A 26,145-nucleotide genomic window follows, 5' to 3' on the forward strand; every position below is an offset into this window, starting at 1 on the left:
ATTGAAGAGTTTAAAACCAGGCATGTAGTCTCAGGCTGTGGAAATGGCATCCAGTGTGGAGATTAGGTTTTGTTTTAATTCACAGGTAATAAACTACTCTCATTTTCTACAACAGTGGCCCATGATAGATCAGTCATTGCGTACATCAAAAGCTTATAAAGCAATAAGCGTGTGCTAAGGAATGAAATGATAGTCAAAATCTCTCCTGTCTGCTCCATCCTTGATTCTTTAGAGCCTAGTGCATTAAATGTGCAGATTTGTCACCCATTGGACATAAATGTACCTCAGGTTTATCAAAACAGAATAAATTAATCGGCAGTTTACAAACCAGCAGTATGAATATTGATTTCTCTAACTTCAAGTTGTGTAGGAAAATAACTGCAGATGCTGGTACAAATCGAAGGTATTTATTCACAAAATGCTGGAGTAACTCAGCAGGTCAGGCAGCATCTCAGGAGAGAAGGAATGGGTGACGTTTCGGGTCGAGACCCTTCTTCTCAGACTTCAAGCAACCCTTGCTTTCCCTCTCTCTCCGTCCCTCCCCCACCCTAGATCTCCGAATAGTTCCACTGTCCTCCAGATTAATTTTACTGTTTGTGTGGCCTCGTTGTCACCTCCCCCTCAGCCAACAATGAACCATAGATAGGCACAAAAAGCTGGAGTAACTCAGCGGGCCAGACAGCATCTCCGAGAAAAGGAATAGGTGACGTTTCGGGTTGGGAGCCTTCGTCAGACAGAGTCTGGGGAAAGGGAAACGAGAGATATAGGCAGTGAGTTCGCGGGGACTTCCATCCCCTTGCGGGGACTGTGCGGGTCGGTCGGGGACGAGCTGTCTGTCCGTGGGCGTGGGGAAGAGAGTGGAAGTTTTGTTGCCTCCATCACAGTGAGGGGGTGTTTGGAGTCACTGTGATGGACGTTTGTGTTGGGGTCATGTGTCTTGTGTTCTTTTTGTGTATGACTGCTATGTAATTTCGTTCGGTACCTTGGTACCGAATGACAAATAAAGCTCTGTTGAAATCTGTTGAAATCTGTTGAGTTAGAGAGATATGGAACAAATGAATGCTATGCAAAAAAAGTAACGATGATAAAGGAAACCTGCTATTGTTGGCTGTGGGCTTGGTGAAAACGAGTTATAGACAATGGGATGCAATAAGACCATTTAAAACTAGTACAACGACTTGGGTGGGCAGGGACGGAGAGAGAGGGGAATGCAGGGTTCACTTGAAGTTAGAGAAATCAATATTCATATCACTGGGGTGTATTTATTTCACAAAATGCTGGAGTAATTCAGCAGGTCAGGCAGCATCTCAGGAGAGAAGGAATGGGTGACGTTTCGGGTCGAGACCCTTCTTCAGACTGATGTCAAGGGGACGGGACAAAGGAAGGATTATAGGTGGAGACAGGAAGATAGAGGGAGAACTGGGAAGGGAGGGACAGAGGAACTAAGATACCAAAGCAAAATATGAGGTGTTGTTCCTCCAATTTGCATTTGGCCTCACTCTGACAATGGAAGAGGCCTAGGACAGAAAGGTCAGTGTGGGAATGGGAAGGGGAATTAAAGTGTTTGGCAACCGGGAGATCAGGTAGGTTCAGGCGGACTGAACAAAGGTCTTCAGCGAAATGATCACCCGGTCCACGTTCGGCCTCGCCGATGTATAAGAGTCTACACCTTGATACAGTAGCTGAGGTTGGAGGAGGTGCAAGTGAACCTCTGCCTAACCTGCAAGGGCTGTCGGGGTCCCTGGACAGAGTCGAGGGAGAACGTATAGGGACAGGTGTTGCATCTCTTGTGGTTGCAAGAGAAGGTACCTGAGGAGGGAGGCGGGAAGGGATGAGTTAACCAGGACTTTGCGGAGGGAACAGTCTCTGCAGAAGACGGAAAGGGGTGAAGATGGGAAGATGTAACTAGTGGGGGGGATCCCGTTGGAGTTGGCAAAAATGTTGGAGGATTATGTGTTGTATGCAACGGCTGATGGGGTGAAAGGTGAGGACTGGGGGGGACACTGTCGCTGTTGCGACTGGGGGGGAGGGGAGCAAGGGCGAAGCTGCTGGGGGGGGTCATTGTACTAGTTTCAAAGTCGTCTTGTTGAGTCTCATTGTCTGTAACTCGTTTTCACCTAGCTCACAACTAACAATAGCCCGTTTCCTTTATCATCATTACTTTTTTGCATATCTTTCATTCATTTGTTCTATATCTCTCTATATCACCGTCTATATCTCTCATTTCCCTTTGCCCCGAGTTCAGTCTGAAGAAGGTTCTCGACCCGAAACGTCACCCATTACTTCTCTCCAGAGATGCTGCCTGTCCCCCTGAGTTACTCCAGAATTTTGTGTCTACCTTTGGCAAGAATTACGTTAACTTACCGTATTTGGAAGGTCTATGAGTACACCGGATGTCAAAAGCATTTAATTTAATTTTAAATATCAATGTAAAAATAAGTTACTCTGGTTTGCGTATCTAGGCAGTGATATTTTAAAAATAAATCAAACGGAGGTTTTGAAATTTGTTCAAATGTTCACAAAAAAATTAACATCGAAATGTACAAATATCATATCATATCATATCATATATATACAGCGCGGAAACAGGCCTTTTCGGCCCACCAAGTCCGCGCCGCCCAGCGATCCCCGTACATTAACACTATCCTACACCCACTAGGGACAATTTTATTTTTTTTAATTTAAATTTATTTATTTATTTGTTTTTTACATTTACCCAGCCAATTAACCTACATACCTGTACGTCTTTGGACACGAAGCCGAATTTCATGATCTATGCTACAATAAGCAACAGCGTGATCTCTTGTACCTGGAGGTCAGAATTGTATGTTTACAAACCGATATCAAATAGAAAGATTCCTTTACCACTTATACAAAAGAGAAAGACCAATAGTCAATTTAATTGTGCCTCCAAATGGTATATTTCAAGAAATGAATGAATTGATTAATTAGCATTGCAATTAGTGTCCTTCTTTTGAATACCAAGTTAAATTGATAAATAGATTCAACCTTTTATAGCTGAGTAGGTAAGTGTACTACAGAGCATTAATATTCTGACTGCCACTGTGTTGCTATAGCAACCTCGGCCTACAACAAAATGACTAATTAGCAGCGCAACACGACAACCAACCTACACTGCACTTCATAAAACCACGCTTGCAAAACAAAGGCAAATTACTTTATGAAACAGCCTCTGCTAGATTGTTGTAGGATATTTAACCCCATGTGCTGAACTTTCATTTCAGTTTCAGATTCTTTTATGCTGCAAAAAAATAGTTGATATGGACATACATGTTCCACTTGCGAGCAAATTGCAGAATTGCTAACGCAATGACAATTTGACAGCCATCATGTTGAAAATAGGAAATTTACATTTAATACTTTAGTTACCGTTTTAATGCTGTCATTTTAAGTCATAAATGGACAGCTCACACAATGGATAGATCACACCTGAGCCAATATTCCACATCTACATTGTTAAATTCCTTCTAATTGGCATCTGGCAAACCTGTCTTTTTTTTAATAAAACCTGTCATTTTTTCCCCCCAATCGCAAAACATCAGGCTTTGCTCTGCATGTGATTATGAATGACTTTTCAGTTAATTGGTAAATTACTGTTTGTGCAGAAACTAGTGTTATTAACACCAAGATATAAAATCCGGAGTATTCCACGCCATTCTGCATAAATTTATTCTCATAAGTACTTCTTCTTATGTCAGTTGCTTAAATAGCACAGAAATGCATGAATTAAACCCATGAATTAAAATGTACACCCGACAAGTCCTTGCATTTTAAACTCACAGTATGAAGTGTATTTAGGAAGGTGAAGCATAATCCATCAGAGCTACCTATTTCATTCCCAGAACTGGATTCATACAAACGCATCTTTAGCCGATATCATTTCTGATACACTCAAGATTTGGTTGCCTCCATGTATTCTAAACCAAGGGTATTTTGAAGAGGTGATCACCAAACAGTTGCTTCCATTTTGAAATCATTAACAGGAGAGTCAACAGTTACTTCAAACTAAAATACAAACTCAAATATTAATATAGACACAAAATGCTGGAGTAACTCAGCGGGTCAGGCAGCATCTCAGGGGGGGGGGGAATGGATAGCTGACATTTTGGGTTGGGACCTTTCTTCAAACTGAAACATTGCCTATCTATTTTTCTCCAGAGATGAGGTGTCAGGCGTTCTGGGGAGAAGGCAGGAGAATGGGGTCTGGAGGGGGAGATAGATCAGACATGATTGAATGGCGGAGTAGACTTGATGGGCTGAATGGCCTCATTTCGCTCCGATCACTTATGACACTACGACCGTTATGCTGCGTGACCCGATGAGTTACTGCATCAGTTTGTGTCTATCTTTGGTATAAATCAGCATCTGCAGTTCCTTTATATTCCAATTGGAATACTAATATGCAAGGACATCCTGAGATCAAAGAGGAAGAGGTGTTGGGGCTCTTTTCTGAGCAATAAAATGTTTCAATTGCCAGGATCTGATGGGATTTATCCCAGGTTATTGACAAAGATAAGAGAGCATATACATTGGAATTCAGAAGGATGAGAGGGGATCTTATCGAAACATATAAGATTATTAAGGGGTTGGACACGTTAGAGGCAGGAAACATGTTCCCAATGTTGGGGGGAGCCCAGAACCAGGGGCCACAGTTTAAGAATATGGGGTAGGCCATTTAGAACCGAGATGAGAAAAAACATTTTCAGTCAGAGAGTCGTGAATCTGTGGAATTCTCTGCCTCAGAAGGCAGTGGAGGCCAGTTCTCTGAATGCATTCAAGAGAGAACTAGATAGAGCTCTTAAGGATAGCGGAGTCAGGGGGTATGGGGTGAAGGCAGGAACGGGATACTGATTGAGAATGATCAGCCATGATCACATTGAATGGCGGTGCTGGCTCGAAAGGCCAAATGGCCTCCTCCTGCACCGTGGATAACCTGGCGCCGTCTCAACAGACTGCGGACAGGCGTGGGGAGGAGCAAATGGAACGTGCTGAAGTGGGGATATACTGAAAATGCGGCAGACTACGAGTGTGGACGGGGCCTCCAGACGGTGGAACATCTCCTGAGCTGTGACGTGCTGCATGACACACGCACTGTAAAGGATCTTGCAGAGGCCAACGACCTGGCACTAAAATTTGCTCCCTGTTGGCAAACAGTTGTGTGATGACACAAAATGAATTAAAACTTCTTTTAAAATGAAGTGTTTTTGAGCTTTAGGACATTTTGTTAGATGGTGCAGCGGTAGAGTTGCTGCCTTACAGCGCCAGAGACCCGGGTTCGATCCTGACCATGGGTGCTGTCTCGTACAGAGTTCTCCCCGTGACCTGCGTGGGTTTTCTCCGGGTGCTCCGGTTTCCTCCCACACTCCGAAAACTTACAGGTTTGTAGGTGAATTGGCTTTGTATAAATGTAAATCGACAATTAGTGTGTGATGGGGAGTGTTAATGTGCGGGGATCGCTAATCAGTGCGGACTCGAAGGGCCTGTTTCCGCGCTGTATTTCGAAACTAAATTAAACTCCCCTTTAATCCCCCAATCCATACTGAACCGTCGGTTTGATAGACCAGCCAGATTGTACAGTAAAATAGGCAATAAACAATAGACAATAGGTGCAGGAGGAGGCCATTCGGCCCTTGGAGCCAGCACCACCATTCAATGTGATCATGGCTGATCATTCTCAATCAGTACCCCGTTCCTGCCTTCTCCCCATACCCCCTGACTCCGCTATCCTTAAGAGCTCTATCCAGCTCTCTCTTGAATGCATTCAGAGAGGCAGAGAATTCCACAGATTCACAACTCTCTGACTGAAAACGTTTTTCCTCATCTCAGTTCTAAATGGCCTACCCCTTATTCTTAAACTACAGCCCCTGGTTCTGGACTCCCCCAACATTGGGAACATGTTTCCTGCCTCTAACGCGTCCAACCCCTTAATAATCTTATATGTTTCGATAAGATCCCCTCTCATCCTTTTAAATTCCAGTGTATACAAGCTGAGCCGCTCCAGTCTTTCAACATATAATGACATAGATTATTTTTTAAGAAACTGCAATTAACACTCTGCATTTTCACAAAGATCTATTTCTACATCTCTCCAATGATAATACATCACATTGCACCTCAAGCAAAAAGCCCACACAATTTTCTAAAAGTAATAATGAACCAGAAAATGTGCAACATGCACAGGGTTTATATTAATGTTTTCTTCAGCTGGCATGATTTTTGCTCATAGATTCCTAATATTTACTGCTTTTTTTTCTTAATTTAGATATCCAACTAGATTTTCTGCTCTTTTTTCTGGGTCTACAAGCCTTGCATCTTAAATAAAAATAAATAATTAATTCAATTAAGCATAATCAAGGACAAGTCTAGGTCCGGTTATTCCCTCTTAGTTTAGTGTAGAGATACAGCGCGAAAACGGGCCCTTCTGCCCACCTAGTCCGCACCAACCAGTGATCCCCGCACATTAAGACTATCTTACCTAAACACAATACAATATATCTTTATTGTCATTGTACCCAGGGGTACAACGAGATTGGGAATGCGCCTCCCATAAGATGCAATAATTTAGGTAATTTAGACAGCAGCAACCCAACGAAACGAAACAGTTGTAACAGTTTTGGACAGGGTAAAGTGCAAGTTGATCTATGCGTTGTGGCCATCCGGCTCAGCAGGACCAGTTCATAGCAGCTATGGCCCTGGGGATGAAGCTGTTCCTGAGTCTGGAGGTGCGGGCATAGAAGGCCTTGTATCGTCTGCCCGATGGAAGGAGTTCGAACAGACTGTTGCAGGGGTGTGAAGAGTCTTTGTGGATGCTGGTGGCTTTTCTGAGGCATCGTGTGTTGTAGATGCCCTCCAAGGCTGGTAGCTGTGTTCCGATGGCCCTCTGAGCTCTATGGACTACCCGCTGTAGAGCTTTCCTTTCTGCCTCCGTGCAGGTGAGGTACCACACAGGGATGCCATGCGTTAGGATGCTCTCTATGGTGCAGCGGTAGAAGGTCGTCAGCAGCTGTTGGGGTAGACCAGACTTTTTCAGTGTTCTTAAGTAGAACACTAGGGACAATTTACATTTATACCCAGCCAATTAACCTACAAACCTGCATGTCTTTGGAATGTTGGAAGAAACCAAAGATCTTGGAGAAAACCTGCAGTCACGGGTAGAATGTACAAACTCCATACTGCAGTCTGGATCAAAACCGGGTCTCCGGCGCTATAAGGCAGCAACTCTACCGCTTCGCCACCGTGCCACCCTCTTCTCCCCTCTCTCATCAGACAAGAGGTACAGAAGTGTGAAAACGCACACCTCCATATTCAGGGACAGTTTCTTCCCGACTGTTATCAGGCAACTGTACCATCCCATCACCAACTCGAGAGCGATCCTGAACTACCTTCTACCTTATTGGAGATCCTCGGACTATCTTTAATCAGACTTTACTAGCACTAACCATTTTTCCCTTTATCCTGTCTCTGTACACTGTTCACCATGGATGGGTTGATTTTAGTTTCAGTTTAGTTCATTGTCAGGTGTACCGAGGTACAGTGAAAGACTTTTGTTGCGTGCTAACCAGACAGCAGAAAGTCAATACATGATTACAATCGATCCATTTACAGAGTAGAGATACATGTTGAGGGAATAACGTACAATGCAAGGTAAAGCCAGCCAAGTCCGATCAAGGATAGTCCGAGGGTCATCAAAGAGGTAGATGGTAGTTCAATTGTATCCGTGTAGTCTTTCCGCTGACTGGATACCAGGCAACAAAAAAGCTTTTCAGTGTACCTGAGTGCACATGACAATAAACTAAACTCATTCTTTCTTGCTTAATTTGTGTCTATTTCTCCACATCATTCACTTTCCCAAAATGATTAGCGCGATCCAGTGTAAAAAGGAACGTGTACAATTCTATCCAAGCTGCTTTTTCTGGGTCAGCTGCACCTTTCTGTCCCAATTTTATTTAAATGCACGTTCTCTCAATTTGTAGTTGTCAAAAGTCAAGGCTGTTTAATTGATTGTGATGTATTATCATTGGAGAGGTGCAGAAATAGATCTTTGTGAGAATGCAGAGTGTTCATTGCAGTTCCTTCAAAAAAATCTATGTCATTATATTTTACTGTACAGCACTAAATAGATAAAAATAGACAATAGACAATAGGTGCAGGAGGAGGCCATTCAGCCCTTCGAGCCAGCACCGCCATTCAATGTGATCATGGCTGATCATTCTCAATCAGTACCCCGTTCCTGCCTTCTCCCCTGACTCCGCTATCCTTAAGAGCTCTATCTAGCTCTCTCTTGAATGCATTCAGAGAATTGGCCTCCACTGCCTTCTGAGGCAGAGAATTCCACAGATTTACAACTCTCTGACTGAAAAAGTATTTCCTCATCTCAGTTCTATTCTTAAACTGTGGCCCCTTGTTCTGGACTCCCACAACATTGGGAACATGTTTCCTGCCTCTAACGTGTCCAACCCCTTAATAATCTTATACGTTTCGATTAGATCCCCTCTCATCCTTCTAAATTCCAGTGTATACAAGCCTAGTCGCTCCAGTCTTTCAACATATGACAGTCCCGCCATTCCGGGAATTAACCTAGTAATTCCCAAAATAACCAAACAGAAAAAAAAATCAAGAAATAAAGAAACATTATTAGTGCAAAACAAAACAAAAACCCTAAATCCCTAGTGCACCCAAGAAAGTTTGTAGTTCAGAGTTTAGTTGGTGTTTATAGTGTTCAATAACCTGATAGTCGTTGGGGCGAAGCTGTTCCTGAACCTGTGAAAGTAATGTTTAAATGACCAACTTACTCACATTCTCCACAAAAGATATCTGCTATGCATGTTCTTCTAAGGCACTAGTGTGGAGATACAGAATTTATCCCTAGGGTCCTGGTCAATATTTATCCCTCAAATCAACATTTCAAAGAACAGTTATTAAGTCACTGTGACTTAACAGTTTATTAAGTCACAAAGTCAAAGTCATTGTGGGAGCTTGCCAAATGGAGGTTAGTCCCATTCTAACAGTAACCATTAACTCTAAAGCAATTCACTCAGTGTGAAGCACTTTTGTCAGTCTGAAGAAGGGTCTTGACCCGAAATGTCACCCATACCTTCTCTCCTGAGATGCTGCCTGACCCGCTGAGTTAGGTGTCAGTCACGTTCATTCCAGAATGACAGATGTGTAGGAAGGATGTGTAGGAAGGAACTGCAGATGCTGGTTTCAACCGAAGATAGACACACGAAGCTGGAGTGACTTAGTGGGACAGGCAGCATCTCTGGAGAGAACGAGTGGGTGACGTTTCAGATTGAGACGCCTCCTCTTGTGAAATTGTTGTTTTACTTTGTTTTGAATTATTTAGTAATGTAAATAGTATTGTAGATACTTGAATAAATCTGTGTTTTGGTTTTTAAAAAAACATGGCGGCGAGGCTGAGGCAGCGAGGAAGAAGATAGCACCTCACATTTCACTTGGGCAGCTTCCAACCTGAAGAAGGGTCACAGCCCGAAATGTCACCCATTCCTTCTCCTTCTTTGTGTCTATCTCCAGGAATGACAGATATTTCTTTTCTACCCAACTTCAAGGAGAAGCGGGTCAGGTCCTTGGCACCGTTTGTTGACAGTGAATCTCAGTCCCAATTTTCTTTTATTCTTGACTTAATCCTACATTTTTTCCTCTTTCCTTCGCGCAGGGATAAAAATAGCTAACTTGTTCTAAAATAAGAACCAATTCTTAAAAACTGCTTCACCAAAAAGAAAAAAAAAGAAAAAATCTTGTACATCTTGTATATTCCCATGGCTTGACTGTCAGGGGTAATTTGTAGGAATTGCACAAAAGACAAATTGGACACAAGACATCAGTTAGTTTCCTTGCCAAGGTCTGCACATTATCTGCCCAGAGGTTATGAAAGAGATAACACAAAACTTTCTGGTACGCAGTGTTTATACAGTGCAGACTCAAATGTGGTTGCAACTGTACCCAATTTCACTCTTTAACTTAAGCGTAAATGCTGGACCTCAACATTGCGATTTAATTCAAGACATGATACCGTAGATGCTGGAATACTGAGCAAGAAAAAAAAAAAAAAGTGCGGGAACAACTCAATGGATTAGGTAGACAATAGACAATAGGTGCAGGAGTAGGCCATTCAGCCCTTTGAGCCAGCACCGCCATTTACCATGATCATGGCTGATCATCCACAATCAGTACCCCGTTCCTGCCTTCTCCCCATATCCCTTAACTCCGCTATCTTTAAGAGCTCTATCTAACTCTCTCTTGAATGCATCCAGAGAATTGGCCTCCACTGCCTTCTGAGGCAGAGAATTCCACAGCTTCACAACTCTCTGAGTGAAAAAGTTTTTCCTCATCTCCGTTCTAAATGGCCTACCCATTATTCTTAAACTGTGGCCCCTGGTTCGGGACTTCCCCCAACATCGGGAACATGTTTCCTGCCTCTAGCGTGTCCCATCCCTTAATAATCTTATGTGTTTCAATAAGATTCCCTCTCATCCTTCTAAATTCCAGTGTATACAAGCCCAGTCGCTCCAGTCATTCAACGTAAGACAGTCCCGCCATTCCGGGAATTAACCTCGTGAACCTACGCTGCACTCCCTCAATACCAAGAATGTAGCACATGTGGAGAAAAATAAACCAATTTAAATTGAACACAGACCAAAAGTAAAGTTGAGCATAAGGTTTAAGCTCTTCACTATTTCCTTCCAGAGCATCACGTGACACCTGGACAATCTTGACGAAAAAACACTCTGTAAAAAATCGTCCAGCATTTTGTGTCTACCTTCGATTTAGACCAGCATCTGCAGTTTTTTTCCTACACGTTTTTTATGTGCAATTCATCTGCCATGATGTTGTACATGAACAGTCGAAGATTGGATTTTAACATTCTTAAATTCGAAAGAAATACTCAAAAATTATAGAAATTAAGTTTTGTAGAATAAATGAAAAATGTGAACCTTTCAGCAAATCTGATACCAGATTATTAACAGGATGCCTAGGAAAATATCTGCAGATGCTGGTTCAAATCGAAAATAGACACAAAATGCTGGAATAACTCAGTGGGTCAGGCAGCATCTCAGGAGGCAAAATGCTGGAGTAACTCAGCGGGTCAGGGAGCATCTCTGGAGGCAAAATACCGGAGTAACTCAGCGGGATAGGCAGCATCTCAGGAGGCAAGGGTCTCGACCCGAAACGTCACCCATTCCTTCTCTCCTGAGATGCTGCCTGACCCGCTGAGTTACTCCAGCATTTTGTGTCGACCCTAGATTATTAACATGTTGACTGTGTGAACCAAATGTGCAAATTTACAACCTCTTAAAGGAAAATATAAAGGACATACATAACGTATCCAAGGAACATTCAATTTGTAATGGAAATCAAAATACTATTTTCAATGCATAAATATTTTATCATTATTAAATTGTAATTTTGAAATCATGAGTTTCAGTTTAGTTTTTTGTTACATGTATCGAGATTCAGTGAAAAGCCTTTGTTGCGTGCTAAACTGTCGGCGGAAAGACAATACATGATTACGATCAAGCCATTCAGTATGCAGATACTGTACATTACAAGGGAAAAACGTTTAGTGCAAGGTAAAGCCAGCAAGGATAGTCCGAGGGTCATCAAAGAGGTAGATAGTAGTTCGGCACTGCTCTCTGGTTGTGGTAGGATGATTCAGTTGCCTGATAACAGCTGGGAATAAAAATGTCCCTGAATCTGGAGGTGTGCGTTTTCACACTTCTATACCTTTTGCCTGATGGGAGAGGGGAGGAGAGGGAGTGGCCAGGGTGCGACTCGTCCTTGATTATGCTGCTGGCTTTGCCCAGGCAGCGTGAGGTGTAAATGGAGTCAACCGAAGGGAGGTTGGCTTGTGTGATGGTCTGGGCTGCGTCCACAATGAGCTGCAATATCTTGTGGTCGGTCTTGGATGGAGCTGGTTCCAAACCAAGCTGTGATGCATCCTGATAAAATGCTTTGTACGGTGCATCTGTAGAAGTTGGTGAGAGTTGTATTCACAACAGAGCCCAGAAAATATCACATCAAATATTCTGGGAGGTAACAATTGTGCTGTTGTGTTGCTGAACGGAGAGGAATGTGAGACTAGGCTCTGCCTTCTCCCCTGACAGTCTTACTCATCAAGAACTTTGTCATTTTGAAAATGACTGCTGGATATCCAAATGCACACAATTCACATCATTAACCTGAACCTGTGTCCTTCTTTGCAGTTAAAATGATGACAGCCTTGCTTGTTCTCTTCCCTCATTACCTCTGCAATAGAGGTGATCAGCTCTCTCAAATCAGCCCTATATCCTTCACTTTCGTTATTATTGCCCCTTTATATTTATTCCACCTTCACTCCCTCCAAGCTGGGGATTCAATGTACGAGTTAAGTGAAAAAGAATTCAGCATCTTTATCAATGCCATCGATGTGATTGATGTACACTGGTTTTCTTGGATCATATGGAAGGAAAAGTGGGGGAGACGAAGCACATTCCAAGAAGGGAATCCCATAACAAACCGTCGAGTAATTATGTACTAACAAGGAACGGCGGATGCTGGTTTACCAAAGAAAGACACAAAATGCTGAGGAAATTCAGCGGATCAGGCAGCATCTCCGAAGAACACGGATGGGTGATCGGGTCGGGACCGTCCTTCAATCTGAAGATGGGTCCCGATTTGAAGCATCACCTATCCATGTTCTGCGGAGATACTGCCTTGACCCACTGAGTTACTCCAGAGTTTTGTGTATTTCTACAGAATAATTGGTTACAGAGAGACAGGTGATCTAATCGTTCAGAGGATAGAAGGTTTGTCTTCACTCTTCGAAGAAAAACATTTTCACTCAGTTGTAAATCTGTGGAATTCTCTGTCTCAGAAGGCAATGGAGGCCAATTCTCTGGATGCTTTCAAGAGAGAGTTAGATAGAGCTCTTAATGATAGCGGAGCCAGGGGGTATGGAGAGAGGGCAGGAACGGGGTACTGATTGTGGATGATCAGCCATGATCACATTGAATGGCGGTGCTGGCTCGAAGGGCTGAATGGCCTACTCCTGCACCTATCGTCTATTGTCTATTGTCTTCGGTTGAAATATAATCCGAATCTGAATGGCTGCCTATTATCCAAGATCACAAACCAGCAGAGTGGGAAGATACAGATCATTGAGGGACATTGATGCTTGTTGAAAGGCTGATGAATCATATGTTTGTTTGCGAGACTTATTCTGCCAGTCCTGACTACTTGGAGTTTCATACAAATCTGACCAGGAAACAGCCAAACAAAACATTTCAATCCTATTCAATAAATAATCTGAAAACCTTCACAATAAAAATATAGAAGAGAAAGTATGTTTTTCTTCAATGTTGGATCTGCGTCATATTTTCTTTTGCAAACAGGCAACATGACAAATAACGAGCAAAAGTTTCTGCCATTCTGCCATATCTGGAATGTGGCCCGGAACAGGAATGAATTCCTATAATTCAACCCTCCTTGCGAGCATGGACATGGCTTTCAACATTGAATTCTCATTCTAATGTCATTTTACCTTTTCTTCGGAAGAGATGGTGAGCATATCACTGGCTATCAGGCTGCATACTTGATCTATACCAAGGTTGAGAAATTCCTCTCCTAACACGACCTCCGAGAAGTGCTGCTCTGTTCAAAAAAACAATGCAAAAAGAAAAAAAATGTCACTGTACATGTTATTTTAGTTTAGTTTAGTTTAGAGATGCAGCGTGGAAACAGGCCCTTCGACCCACCGAGTCCAGGCCGACCAGCGATCCCCGCACACTAACACTATCCTCCACATACACTGGGGACAATTTTTACACTTACACCAAGCCAATTAACCTACAAACCTGTACGGCTTTGGGTCGTGGGAGGAAACCGAAGATCTCGGAGAAAACCCAAGCAGGTCACGGGGAGAACGTACAAACTCCGCACAGGCAGCACCCGTAGTCAGGATCGAACCAGGGTCTCTGGCGTTGTAAGGCAGTAGCTCTACCACTACGCCACCATGCCGATTGTTTTTAAACAATCAGGTCGGATGCAAACTAGGATTATCTCAACAGAACCAAATACTTCTTACGACTCAGGGGGTATGGGGAGAAGGCAGGAACGGGGTACTGATTGAGAATGATCAGCCATGATCACATTGAATGGCGGTGCTAGCTCGAAGGGCCGAATGGCCTCCTCCTGCACCTATTGTCTATTGACTCTGAAGAAGGGGCCAAAGAAAAACAGCACAATGCAGTATTATTGCAGTATTACTTTAAAAGAGATTGTGGAAATGCAATGCAAAGGATGTAAATAGGAGTTTCTATATGTATTGTTTGAGAACAGCGCAAGATAGTTTGTCTGTTTGTTTCTATGTTAATTGTATTTGTAAAGCGCTTTGAGCATGTGATAAGGCGCTATATAAAATAAATGGATTATTATTATTATTATTAAGATTGCTTCATTCCGATACGATACGATAAAACTTTATTTATCCCAGGAGGGGGGATTGATCTGCCAATAGTCATAAAAAACACAAAATATATGAAAAATGAAATTAAAGTGATGAGTGGAAAGGCTTGGGGGATGTGCAAAGATTGAGATGGGGGGTGGGTGGGTGGGGGGGGAAAGGGGGGTCAGTCTCAGTCTCAGTCTACCCCACGACAGAAGGGGGAGGAGTTGTACAGTTTGACAGCCACAGGGAAGAAGGATCTCCTGTGGCGTTCTGTGCTGCATCTTGGTGGAACCGGTCTGTTGCTGAAGGTGCTCCTCAGGTTGGCCAGTGTGTCATGGAGGGGGTGAGCTGTATTGTCCAGGATGCTCCGCAGTTTGAGGAGCATCCTCCCCTCCAAGACCCCCTCCCATGAATCCAACTCCGCCCCCAGGACGGAGCCAGCCTTCCTGATGAGTTTGTTGATCCTGTTGGCGTCCGCGGCCTTCGCCCTGCTGCCCCGGGGCACGGCAGTGAAGAAGATGGCTACCACCGACTGGTAGAACATCTGCAGCATCTTGATGTTATCATCATATCATATACATACAGCCGGAAACAGGCCTTTTCGGCCCTCCAAGTCCGTGCCGCCCAGCGATCCCCGTACATTAACACTATCCTACACCCACTAGGGACAATTTTTACATTTACCCAGCCAATTAACCTACATACCTGTACGTCTTTGGAGTGTGGGAGGAAACCGAAGATCTCGGAGTAAACCCACGCAGGTCACGGGGAGAACGTACAAACTCCTTACAGTGCAGCACCCGTAGTCAGGATCGAACCTGAGTCTCCGGCGCTGCATTCGCTGTAAAGCAGCAACTCTACCGCTGCGCTACCGTGCCGCCCACTTCAAGGAATGCCTGCATGATATTTCTTCACAATTTGGTTTATACAAATGAAGCGCAGGCCGAAAGAGTTTATTCCACAAAACAAAAACAAGGCATTAGATCTTATGTGCACAAGATTTCTAACTGCTCACAGCTTCGAACTACAACTTTCACGAAACAAGACGGATCTACTTGAAGTAGCATTTCCTTCCTCCAACCAAATCTAATGTGGTAAAACTTCAGGGACACACTATGAAGCATTTTGGTCAAAACAGCATTTTTATATTCCTTTATAAATTCCATTCATCTCAATTACTTGGAAAAAATATTACTCCAAGTAGAACAATAGCAAGAGCTGCCAAATCAATAACAACAATTTCCATTTACAAATTGATTTTTTTGGAAAAATACTTCAGAGAAGGAAAGGACAACTAAAAAAAAAGATTTTTGCTGCAAGGTGGGATATTGGGATTGATGCTAACAAAACACTTAGTCAAAGGCAAATTAGAAAGGATGTAAAACAGTGACCGGATTTATAAAGGAAATTGGAAACAAGAAGAAGCATAGTATGGCGAGTCCGGAAACTTGTTGGTTGTAGAAGAAGTTTATTGCAGCAGCAATATTCGAATACAAAGTTAAACAACAAGGTAAAGGACAACCATCAAAAACTCACTGTCTTCTTCGAAGACTTCTGCGAACTGAACATTTCGGGCGCCAAAAGCGCACATGACAACGCTGGCCAATCAGCGATGTCGCTCTCTGGACCAATCCCTACGGTCGCGCTCACACGTGACCTTGCTGGCCAATCTCAGGGTTCGACGACCCGGACCATTCTCTATGGTCGCTACATGACCCCCCCCAGAACCCGAGGTACGGAACCTAGCAGGGAGCCGGATTTCGCGACCATAACGAGTAAGGAGAGGGGCAGCCTGAACCACAGGAGCAGGGGATTCCGGACTTGGAGGAACTGACGGAACGGGGGGTCCTGGACTGAGCGGAACTGACGGAGGCCGGCCTCTCCTAGGGGTTTGGCCGACCAGGACTGGTTGATCCGGATCCAAGTGTGCAGGTTTGAGCCGGGACACCGAGACGAGCTCACTCCTGCCGCACATGTCTAAGGTGAAGGTAGCCGTTCCCTTACGCAAAACCCGGAACGGCCCTTGATAGACCCTCTGCAACGGGGCACGATGGGAATCTTTTCGCAGAAACACAAACTCACAGTCCTTCAGGGAAGGCGGTTCATGTACCATGGGACACCCATGACGTGAAGTCGGAACTGGAGCCAGGGAGCCCACCCGTGCCCGGAGAGATGCTAACACTGATGGGACTGTAGGCAGCTGGTCTGAGGGGTCCGGAAACAAATCTCCGGGTACTCGAAGTGTCGAGCCATATACTAGCTCCGCGGACGACGCACCGAGATCTTGCTTAGGAGCAGTCCGGATGCCCAGAAGAACCCAGGGGAGTTGGTCTACCCAGTCCGGGCCTTCAAGCCTTGCACTGAGGGACGCCTTAAGTTGACGGTGGAACCTTTCTACAAGTCCATTTGCCTGGGGGTGGTATGCAGTAGTGGGTTGTAACTTGGAACCGTACAGTTCTGCGAGCGCGGCCCAGAGGGACGAAGTGAACTGCGGCCCCCTGTCAGTGGTAATAACTGCCGGGACCCCGAAACGAGCTACCCAATGGAGGGCCAAAGTCCTGGCACAAGAGGCTGCCGAGATATCAGACAATGGGAAAGCCTCTGGCCACCGGGTGAACCGATCCACCACCGTGAGGAGGTGGGTGTAGCCCCGGGAGGAAGGCAAAGGCCCGACTAAAGCCACGTGGATGTGGAGAAAACGAACTACTGGGACCTCGAACTCCTGTACGGGGGGCTGGACATGGCGCTGGACTTTAGCGGTCTGACAGGGAACGCAGGAACGCGCCCAACCCGCTACCTGTTTCCGAAGGCCATGCCAGACAAACCGAGCTGCTACTAAAGCAGAGGTGGAGCGGATGGACGGGTGCGCCAGCCCGTGAATGGCATCAAAAACCCGGCGCTGAAGGGAGGGCGGTACTACCGGCCTGGGACGGGGAAGGGAAACATCACACCAGACTTTTGTGCCTTCCGACCCGCAGGCTACCTGAGCCAACTTCAATCCCGAAGTGGTGGACTGGTATGCCGAGGCGGTATCCGCTAGAAGCTGTGCCTCCGCAAGCTCCTGGGGATCCACCTCGCAGTCCACCGCCGAAATAGGGGAAAAAGCAGGTCTAGACAGGGCGTCAGCAACGGCATTAAGCTTACCCGCGACATGACGGACATCGGTGGTAAATTCGGAGATAGCAGTCAGGTGCCGCTGCTGGCGGCCCGACCATGGGTCAGACAATTTGAAAAATGCAAATGTTAATGGTTTGTGGTCCGTAAAGGCCACAAATGGGCGGCCCTCAAGGAAATACCTGAAATGACGAACAGCTGAATAGAGGGCCAGAAGCTCTCGGTCAAATGCGCTATACTTCAGCTCAGCCGAATTTAGTTGCCGGCTGAAAAACGCCAAGGGCTGCCAACGGCCACCGACCTGCTGCTCCAAAACCCCGCCCACCGCCACGTCAGAGGCGTCAACCGTCAGGGCCGTGGGGGCGGAGGGGCTCGGGTGGACCAACATGGTGGCGTCTGCTAATGCTGCCTTAGCTGCTGTAAAAGCCGACTCCGCGGCCGGGGACCATATCAACTCTACCGGTTTTCCCGCAAGGCACTGGAAGAGCGGGCGCATGACCCGCGCAGCTGCCGGAACGAACCTATGGTAGAAGTTAACCATACCTACGAACTCCTGTAGTCCTTTTACTGTGGTGGGCCTGGGAAATGCCCGGATAGCCTCCACCTTCTCGGGCAAAGGGGAGGCGCCGGCAGGGGTGATTCTGTGCCCTAAAAAATCAAGAGAAGGGAGGCCGAATTGACACTTGGAGAGTTGGATAATGAGCCCGTGGTCTTGGAGCCGCTGGAACACAGTCCGCAAGTGGACCTGGTGTTCCTGCACTGAGGGGCTGGTGACCAGGATGTCGTCTAAATAAATAAACAAAAAGGGTAAACCCCGACCCACACGGTCCATCAGTCGTTGGAAAGCCTGTGCCGCGTTCTTTAAACCGAAAGGCATACGCAACCATTCGAACAACCCGAACGGAGTAATCGTGGCAGTTTTCTGTATGTCCTCCGGCCGCACCGGAATCTGGTGGTATCCTCGCACCAAATCGATTTTGGAGAACACCACCGCTCCTTCCAGCCCAGACGAAAAGTCCTGTAGGTGCGGTATGGGGTAGCGATCAGCCGTGGTGACAGCATTGAGACGCCGATAATCGCCACATGGTCTCCACCCCCCAGATGCCTTGGAGACCATATGCAACGGCGAGGCCCACGGACTGTCGGACTGACGGACAATGCCCATTTCCTCCATCTTCCTAAATTCCGCCCGTGCCACCACCAGTTTGTCTGGCGGTAGTCTCCTGGCCCGAGCGAACACGGGAGGGCCCTCGGTGCGGATGTGATGGACCACGCCGTGCTTGGCCGAAGGCGTGTCAAAACGTTGGATGAGCAGCTCTGGAAACTCCGCCAGGATCTCAGCATACGAGTCAGGGGCCGCGACGACGGCCTGGACAGTAGGGCTGGGCGGGGAGGCGATTGTCGGAGCGACGGGCTCCTCGCTGGCGGAGGGTCGGAGGTCGTTACCGCGGACATCAGGGACCAGTGAAAAAGCCCAGAGAAAATCTGCGCCTAGGATCGCTTGTCTGACGTCTGCTATGATGAATGGCCATTCGTACGTGCGGAGGCCTAACACAAGGGACATCTTCCGTATACCGAAAGTGCGAATGGGGCTGCCATTAACCGCGATGAGGGTGGGACCTGTCTTACCCGTTCTGGTTTCGAGGTCGGTCGGCGGCACTATACTGACGATGGCTCCCGTGTCCACCAAAAATTCTGTGTCCGTGAATCGATCGTGGACGTAGAGGCGTCGGTTCTGGCCAATCGCAACTGCCCCTATGTACGATCGGCCGAGGCATTTCCCGCGAAGGTACAAGGTGAGCGGCAGTTGCGGGATTCTCTACCCCATCGTAGGTGATAATAGCACCAGCCGCGCTTGTGCGGATCTTTTTGGCGGGCTTTCGGAGAACTGGCGGGAGACGCAGCGCCATCTTGATGTCGCTGTGGCGTGGCCACCGATGTCGAGACCTTGTTGATCGAACCGCTTGCCTTCGATTTAGCCGCTATGAGCGCGTCCGCTTTCTCTGCATATGCTTCGGGGTCCTTAAAAGAACAATCCGTGTGCAGCAGTCGGACATCCTCGGGAAGCTTCTCTCGGAATGCCTGTTCGAACATGAGGCAATCCGTATGCTCACCGGCTAGCATCATCATCTCGGCCATGAGAACGGACGGCCGTCGATCTCCGAGGTCCGGTAGGTGCAGAAGTCTTTCAGCGCAATCATGCCTATTAAACCCGAAGGTTCGCAGTAACAATTTCTTCACTGCCTCGTACTTGCTTTCCGCAGGCGGATTAACGATGAACCGCATCACGCGTGTGGTCGTCTCCGGTGATAGAGCGCTGACGAGATAGTAATACTTCGTCGAGTCGGCCGATATGTTCTTTATATGAAATTGGGCTTCGGTGTGGACAAACCAAGATTGCGGTGAATGTGTCCAAAACAACGGAAGGTGAACGCTTACCGCGCTTAACTCCGGTGTGCCAGGCGCGGCATTCAACAACGAGGCGTCGTGTTCCTGCATAGTCGGTGATCGTCCAGATCACGTCGGGGTCACCAATATGGCGAGTCCGGAAACTTGTTGGTTGTAGAAGAAGTTTATTGCAGCAGCAATATTCGAATACAAAGTTAAACAACAAGGTAAAGGACAACCATCAAAAACTCACTGTCTTCTTCGAAGACTTCTGCGAACTGAACATTTCAGGCGCCAAAAGCGCACATGACAACGCTGGCCAATCAGCGATGTCGCTCTCTGGACCAATCCCTACGGTCGCGCTCACACGTGACCTTGCTGGCCAATCTGAGGGTTCGACGACCCGGACCATTCTCTATGGTCGCTACAATACCTTGTATTCTGCCTGTGTAGTAGACAACACAATGGTACAAATAATGAACTGTCCAACGTTAGGAACCTTCTTGATTCACAAAACCCACATGATTCTTGATTAGTACGGGTGTCAGAGTTTTTTGGGGAGAAGGCAAGAGAATGGGGTTTGGATGAAGAGATAGGTCAGCCATGGTTGAATGACATAGACTTGATGGGTCGAAAGGCCTAATTCTCCTCCTATCGCTTATGATCTTATGACACCCCCCCCCCCCCCGTCCAGTGGGTTCCCTTCCCCCACCCCCCAATCCTTCCCTGTCCTACCAATTTTTTCCCCCTTTTGCCCCCTGCCCACCACGCATTTTCATCTCCCTCCATGTCCTGATTCTATATTCCTCTGCTCACACAGGCTCACTAAACCACATCCTTCCCAACCCCCTCAACGCCTCCCTCATCTGCTTCTGGTGCCATCTCCATTCACCGATTTGCCTAATGAATGCCATTATCACCTCTTTACATCAGACTCCATCGTCGGTAGCCTTTGTGCTCCGCTTTCTCATCTTTGAGCAAATGACTCTAGCTTCATCTTAAACCTTGCACTGCCTCCTTTTGCGCTTCTACTTGCCTCCATCCATCGCTGACCTGCCTCTGCTTCCCAACTTCACCCATCCCCTTGTCCTACCTGGCTCCATATGCCCGCAGTCCTTCACCCCTCCATGGACACAACCACTGCAGCACGGTGGCGCAGCGGTAGAGTTGTTGCCTCACAGCGCCAGAGTCCCGAGTTCGATCCCGACTACGGGTGCTGTCTGTACGGAGTTTGTACGTTCTCCCCGTGACTGCGTGAGTTTAGTTGCCACAAGAGGAATTAAATTTGGGAATGAACAAGTTCCAACTTAAAGTTCAGGTAGCTCTAAAGATTATACATCTGGGAGATATACCAGGGGTCCACAAGGCCAGAACAATGGACTAAATTGCAAAACAAATAGAGGAGAATTAAAAAAAATCGGTGCTATTAATCAGGATCCAAATTAGGTTAGCGACACGAGATGACAGCAAAGGGAACGTGGCACGTTTTAAACAAAGGCAGCAGAGGGCTGTGTGACTTTTAATATCATGGAACGTAGAATGAGAGTGTATAGGAAGGAACTGCAGATGTTGGTTTAAACATCTGCGCCGCATCGTGCCGGGCCTTCCATCGCACGGCTCGGCCGTGGGACCTTCCATCGCCCGGTTCGGCCGCGGGCCCTTCCATTGCCCGGTTTGGCCGCGGGGCCTTCCATCGCCCGGCACGGCTCGGCCGCGGGACCTTCCATCGCCCGGCACGGCTCGGCTGTGGGGCCTTCTATCGCCCGGCACGGCTCGGCCGTGGGACCTTCCATCTCCTTGCGGGGGATGCGCGAGTCGGGAGCCTCGGTCTCCTCGGTCGAACTATCTGTCCGTGGGAGAAGCATGGGGGAAGAGAGAAGACGTTTTTTTTGCCTTCCATCACAGTGAGGGGGTGTCTGGAGGAGTCACTGTGATGGGTGTTTGCGTTAAAATTGTGTGTCTTGTGTCTTTTACTCTGTACTGTTGTGGCTGCGTGGCAAATGATTTTCGTTCAATTCATTTTGAATGACAATAAAGGTAATTCAGATTCAGATTCAGATTCAGAAACCGAAGATAGAACACAAAATGTTGGAGTAACTCAGCGGGACAGGCGGCATCTCTGGAGAGAAGGAACGGGTGACGTTTCGGCTCGAGACCCTTCTTCAGACTGAGAGTGGCCGGATAGGAGTGTGTTGGAATAGTCAAGCTCACAGGAAGCATGCACAGGCACGAGGGCATCGTGAACAGGTGGGCAACATCAGGCGAGGTTACGGATAATCTTAACACAGTGCAAGGTTCAAAGTTAACCAAGAGGTCAAATACGACAATGACCAGCACATGATGAATAACCCCTGCACTGGTCTTTTACTATGACATTTGATATTTTTCTTGATTTGTGCTGTTATGCACTGAAGTGCTTACTGCCGCACTCTTGTACAATGAAATAACACTGCAACAAGGACACTCGTCAATAAAGTCCTCCACAGATCTCTCCAGCATATTGATCTTGCTACCAGACTATCAAATTTGTTTCCTGCGAGAGAAAATAAAATATATTTTGGGCCTTATAACGACACAGTTCGCACAACCACTGCCTCACAGCACCAGAGACCCATGTTCAATCCTTTCCTCTGGTGCTGTCTTAGTAGAAGTTGTATACGCTCCTTGTAACCACAGGGGTCTCCTCCACAAATGCTCCAGTTTCCCCCCCACACCCCATAGGTGTGTGGGCTGACAGGTTAACTGGCCACCATAAATTGCCCTGAATAGAAACATAGAAACATAGAAAATAGGTGCAGGAGTAGGCCATTCGGCCCTTCGAGCCTGCACCGCCATTCAATATGATCATGGCTGATCATCCAGCTCAGTAGCCTGTACCTGCCCTCTCTCCATACCCCCTGATCCCTTTAGCAAAAAGGGCCACATCTAACTCCCTCTTAAATATAGCCAATGAACTGGCCTCAACTACCTTCTGTGGCAGAGAATTCCACAGACTCACCACTCTCTGCGTGAAGAAATGTTTTCTCATCTCGGTCCTAAAAGATTTCCCCCTTATCCTTAAGCTGTGACCCCTGGTTCTGGACTCCCCCAACATCAGGAACAATCTTCCCGCATCTAGCCTCTCCAACCCCTTAAGAATTTTATATGTTTCTATAAGATCCCCCCTCAGTCTTCTAAATTCCAGCGAGTACAAGCCCAGTCTATCCAGTCTTTCCTCATATGCAAGTCCCGCCATCCCAGGGATTAATCTGGTGAACCTTCTCTGTTGTATGTGTAAGCGAGTGATAGAATCATTTAGTTTAGAGATACAGCGCAGGATCAGACCCTTCGGCCCACCGGGTCCGTGCCGACCCGCACATTAACACTATTCTACACCCACTATGGACAATTTGTTACATTTACCAAGCCAATTTACCTACAAACCCGCACATCTTTGGAGTGTGGAAGGAAACCGAAGATCTCGGAGAAAACGCACGCAGGTCATTGGGGAGAACGTGCGAACTCCGCACAGACAGCACCCGTAGTCGGGATCGAACCCGGGTCTCCGGCGCTGCATTCACTGTAAGGCAGCAACTCCACCGCCGTGACTGCCACCATAATTGGAGGGTGTTGATGAGAATGTGGGGAGAATAAAAACGGTATTAACATTTAGTGATTAGTGATCATGAGTGATTATTGCTTGGTATGGACTCAGCAGGACAAAGACCTCTTTCCTGTGCTGTATCCCTCCACAACTATCTGCAACTAGCATTTGGCAAATGTTTGCTTCCGAATAATCGAAATGCTGGAAAACCAGCATCAGCTACAACATTTCTGCTGTGATGTGCAGATTGGGGCTGGTGGCTTGTTCTCGTTTATTCCATTAAGTAACACTTGAAGCTCAGTGAAACATTATTCCATGATACAAATAGCATTAATCTACACCCATGGGATCATACACCCACAAAGACTGATCCGGTGGAAGGGAAATGCTTCAAGATCACAACTGAACAAGCAATTGAACAAACAAATCCGCATGGAACTCAAACAAGAAGAATTAGGTTAATTGGCCCATTAAATCTGCTCTGCCATTCAGTCATGGCTCATCTAAGATTATTAAGGGGTTGGACACGTTAGAGGCAGGAAACATGTTCCCAATGTTGGTGCAAATTTTGCCATTTCCGTAGAACTACCCAGGGTGGATGATGAGGACGTGAAGCAGCTCCCACCCCAAAAAAGTAACGATGATAAAGGAAACTGTTCAGAGTTAGGGCGTGCAGCGTAGGTTTACTAGGTTAATTCCCGGAATGGCGGGACTGTCATATGTTGAAAGACTGGAGCGACTAGGCTTGTATACACTGGAATTTAGAAGGATGAGAGGAGATCTTATCGAAACGTATAAGATTATTAAGGGGTTGGACACGCTAGAGGCAGGAAACATGTTCCCAATGTTGGGGGAGTCCAGAACAAGGGGCCACAGTTTAAGAATAAGGGGTAGGCCATTTAGAACTGAGATGAGGAAAAGCTTTTTCATTCAGAGTTGTCAATCTGTGGAATTCTCTGCCTCAAAAGGCAGTGGAGGCCAATTCTCTAAATGCATTCAAGAGAGAGCTGGATAGAGCTCTTAAGGATAGTAGAATCAGGGGGTATGGGGAGAAGGCAGGAACGGGGTACAGATTGAGAATGATCAGCCATGATCACATTGAATGGCGGTGCTGGCTCGAACGGCCGAATGGCCTCCTCCTGCACCTATTGTCTATTGTCAACCCCATTCTCCTGCCTTCTCCCCATAACCTCTGATGCCTGTACTAACCAAGAATCTATTTATTTCTGCCTTAAAAGTATCCACTGACTTGACCTCCACAGCACTACAAGGAATAAATGTGTAGACTATTTTCTAACTGGGGATAGGTTCCAGAAATCAGAGGTGCAAATGGACTTGGGAGGAAAGTTCTCAAAAGCTTAATTTACAGATGGAGTCAGTAGTATGGAAGGCAAATGCAATGTTAGCATTCATTTTGTGAGAACTAGAATATAAAAGCAAGGATGTACTGCTGAGGCTTTATAAGATGCTGGTCAAGCCACATTTGGGATATTGTGAGCCGTTTGGGGGCTTCATATCTGAGGAAGGATACGTTGGCTTTGGAGAGGGTCCAGAGGAGGTTTATGAAAATGGTGCTGGGGATGATTGAGTTAACGTATCAGGAGCATTTCACGGCTCTAGGCCTGTACTTGCTAGAGTTTCGAAGGATGAGAGGGGATATCATTGAAACCGACCGAACGATGAAAGGCTTGGATCGAGTGGATGTGGAGGGAATGTTTCCAGTGATGGGGAGAGTCGAGAACCAGATGACAGAATAATAGGACGTACCTTTGGAATGGAGATGAGCAGGAATTTCTTCAGTCAGGGGGTGGAAAATCTGTGGAATTCATTGCCACAGAAGGCTGTTGAGGCCTAGTGGTTGGGGATTTTTAAAGTGGAGATTGACAGGTTCTTGATTAGTAAGGGCATCAAATAGCAAGAGATTGCAATTCTGGTTGATCACAGGCGGTTTAACTTGTGCAATACAGAATTTATTTGAAGCCTCACATTTTTTTGAGAAGCATCAAACATTTAGATTCAAAAAGGTGCCATTAGGCCCATTGTGCCTGCACCAATTTTTTTAAAAAACTGCCCAACCTAATCCCAAATTGCAGCACCAAGCCAATAAGACATTTTCTTTCAAGGTAAACACCCAAGGATTTCTGTTTCCAGATCCCTGGCCTTCGCAGAGCATAAACATTTTTCTGAATTTCCCATCTCATACTTCCAGCAATTAGCTTAAATCTATGGTACTTCAGCTTTGCATCCCTAAACTGAGGGAAACTCCAGACAGGATCTCTCAACTAAGAAAAATTGTTCCTTCCTCTTTGTACAAGCCCGGGGTAGTTTTCCATAGCTTTCTTCATCCGCCTCTGCTCCACAGGGGAAAGTTGTATTTAAGACAATTTTCCAGTTCTACCGACATCTTTTGAAACCCCCAACAGTACCAAGCCCCTAAAACCCTTCAGGGCCTGTCCCACTTAGGCGATTTTTTTAGGCGACTACAGGCGACTAGGCTGTCGCCGGGGTGTCGCCTGTACGGTCGTGAGTCGTCTCCAAAGGGTCATCGTGTCTTTCTGGTCACCTCTGGATTTTCAGAATGTTGAAAAAATTTCCG

General features: G+C 46.3%; 1 protein-coding gene across 3 annotated transcripts in view; it reads right to left on the minus strand.

The window, feature by feature from the left end:
- LOC144597571 (kelch-like protein 2) overlaps positions 1 to 26,145 on the minus strand; it is a 125,335-nt gene that overhangs the window by 35,728 nt on the left and 63,462 nt on the right. For 2 of the 3 annotated variants that reach the window (XM_078407069.1, XM_078407061.1), the window contains exon 6: positions 13,559 to 13,668. In XM_078407069.1, the coding sequence (XP_078263195.1) occupies positions 13,559 to 13,668 (110 nt within the window). The remainder of the gene's footprint in view (positions 1 to 13,558; positions 13,669 to 26,145) is intronic. The other variant, XM_078407077.1, reaches the window with a different exon arrangement.

The sequence above is a fragment of the Rhinoraja longicauda genome, chromosome 1, assembly GCF_053455715.1.
Source record: "Rhinoraja longicauda isolate Sanriku21f chromosome 1, sRhiLon1.1, whole genome shotgun sequence".
In the NCBI taxonomy this organism is placed as follows: domain Eukaryota; kingdom Metazoa; phylum Chordata; class Chondrichthyes; order Rajiformes; family Arhynchobatidae; genus Rhinoraja; species Rhinoraja longicauda.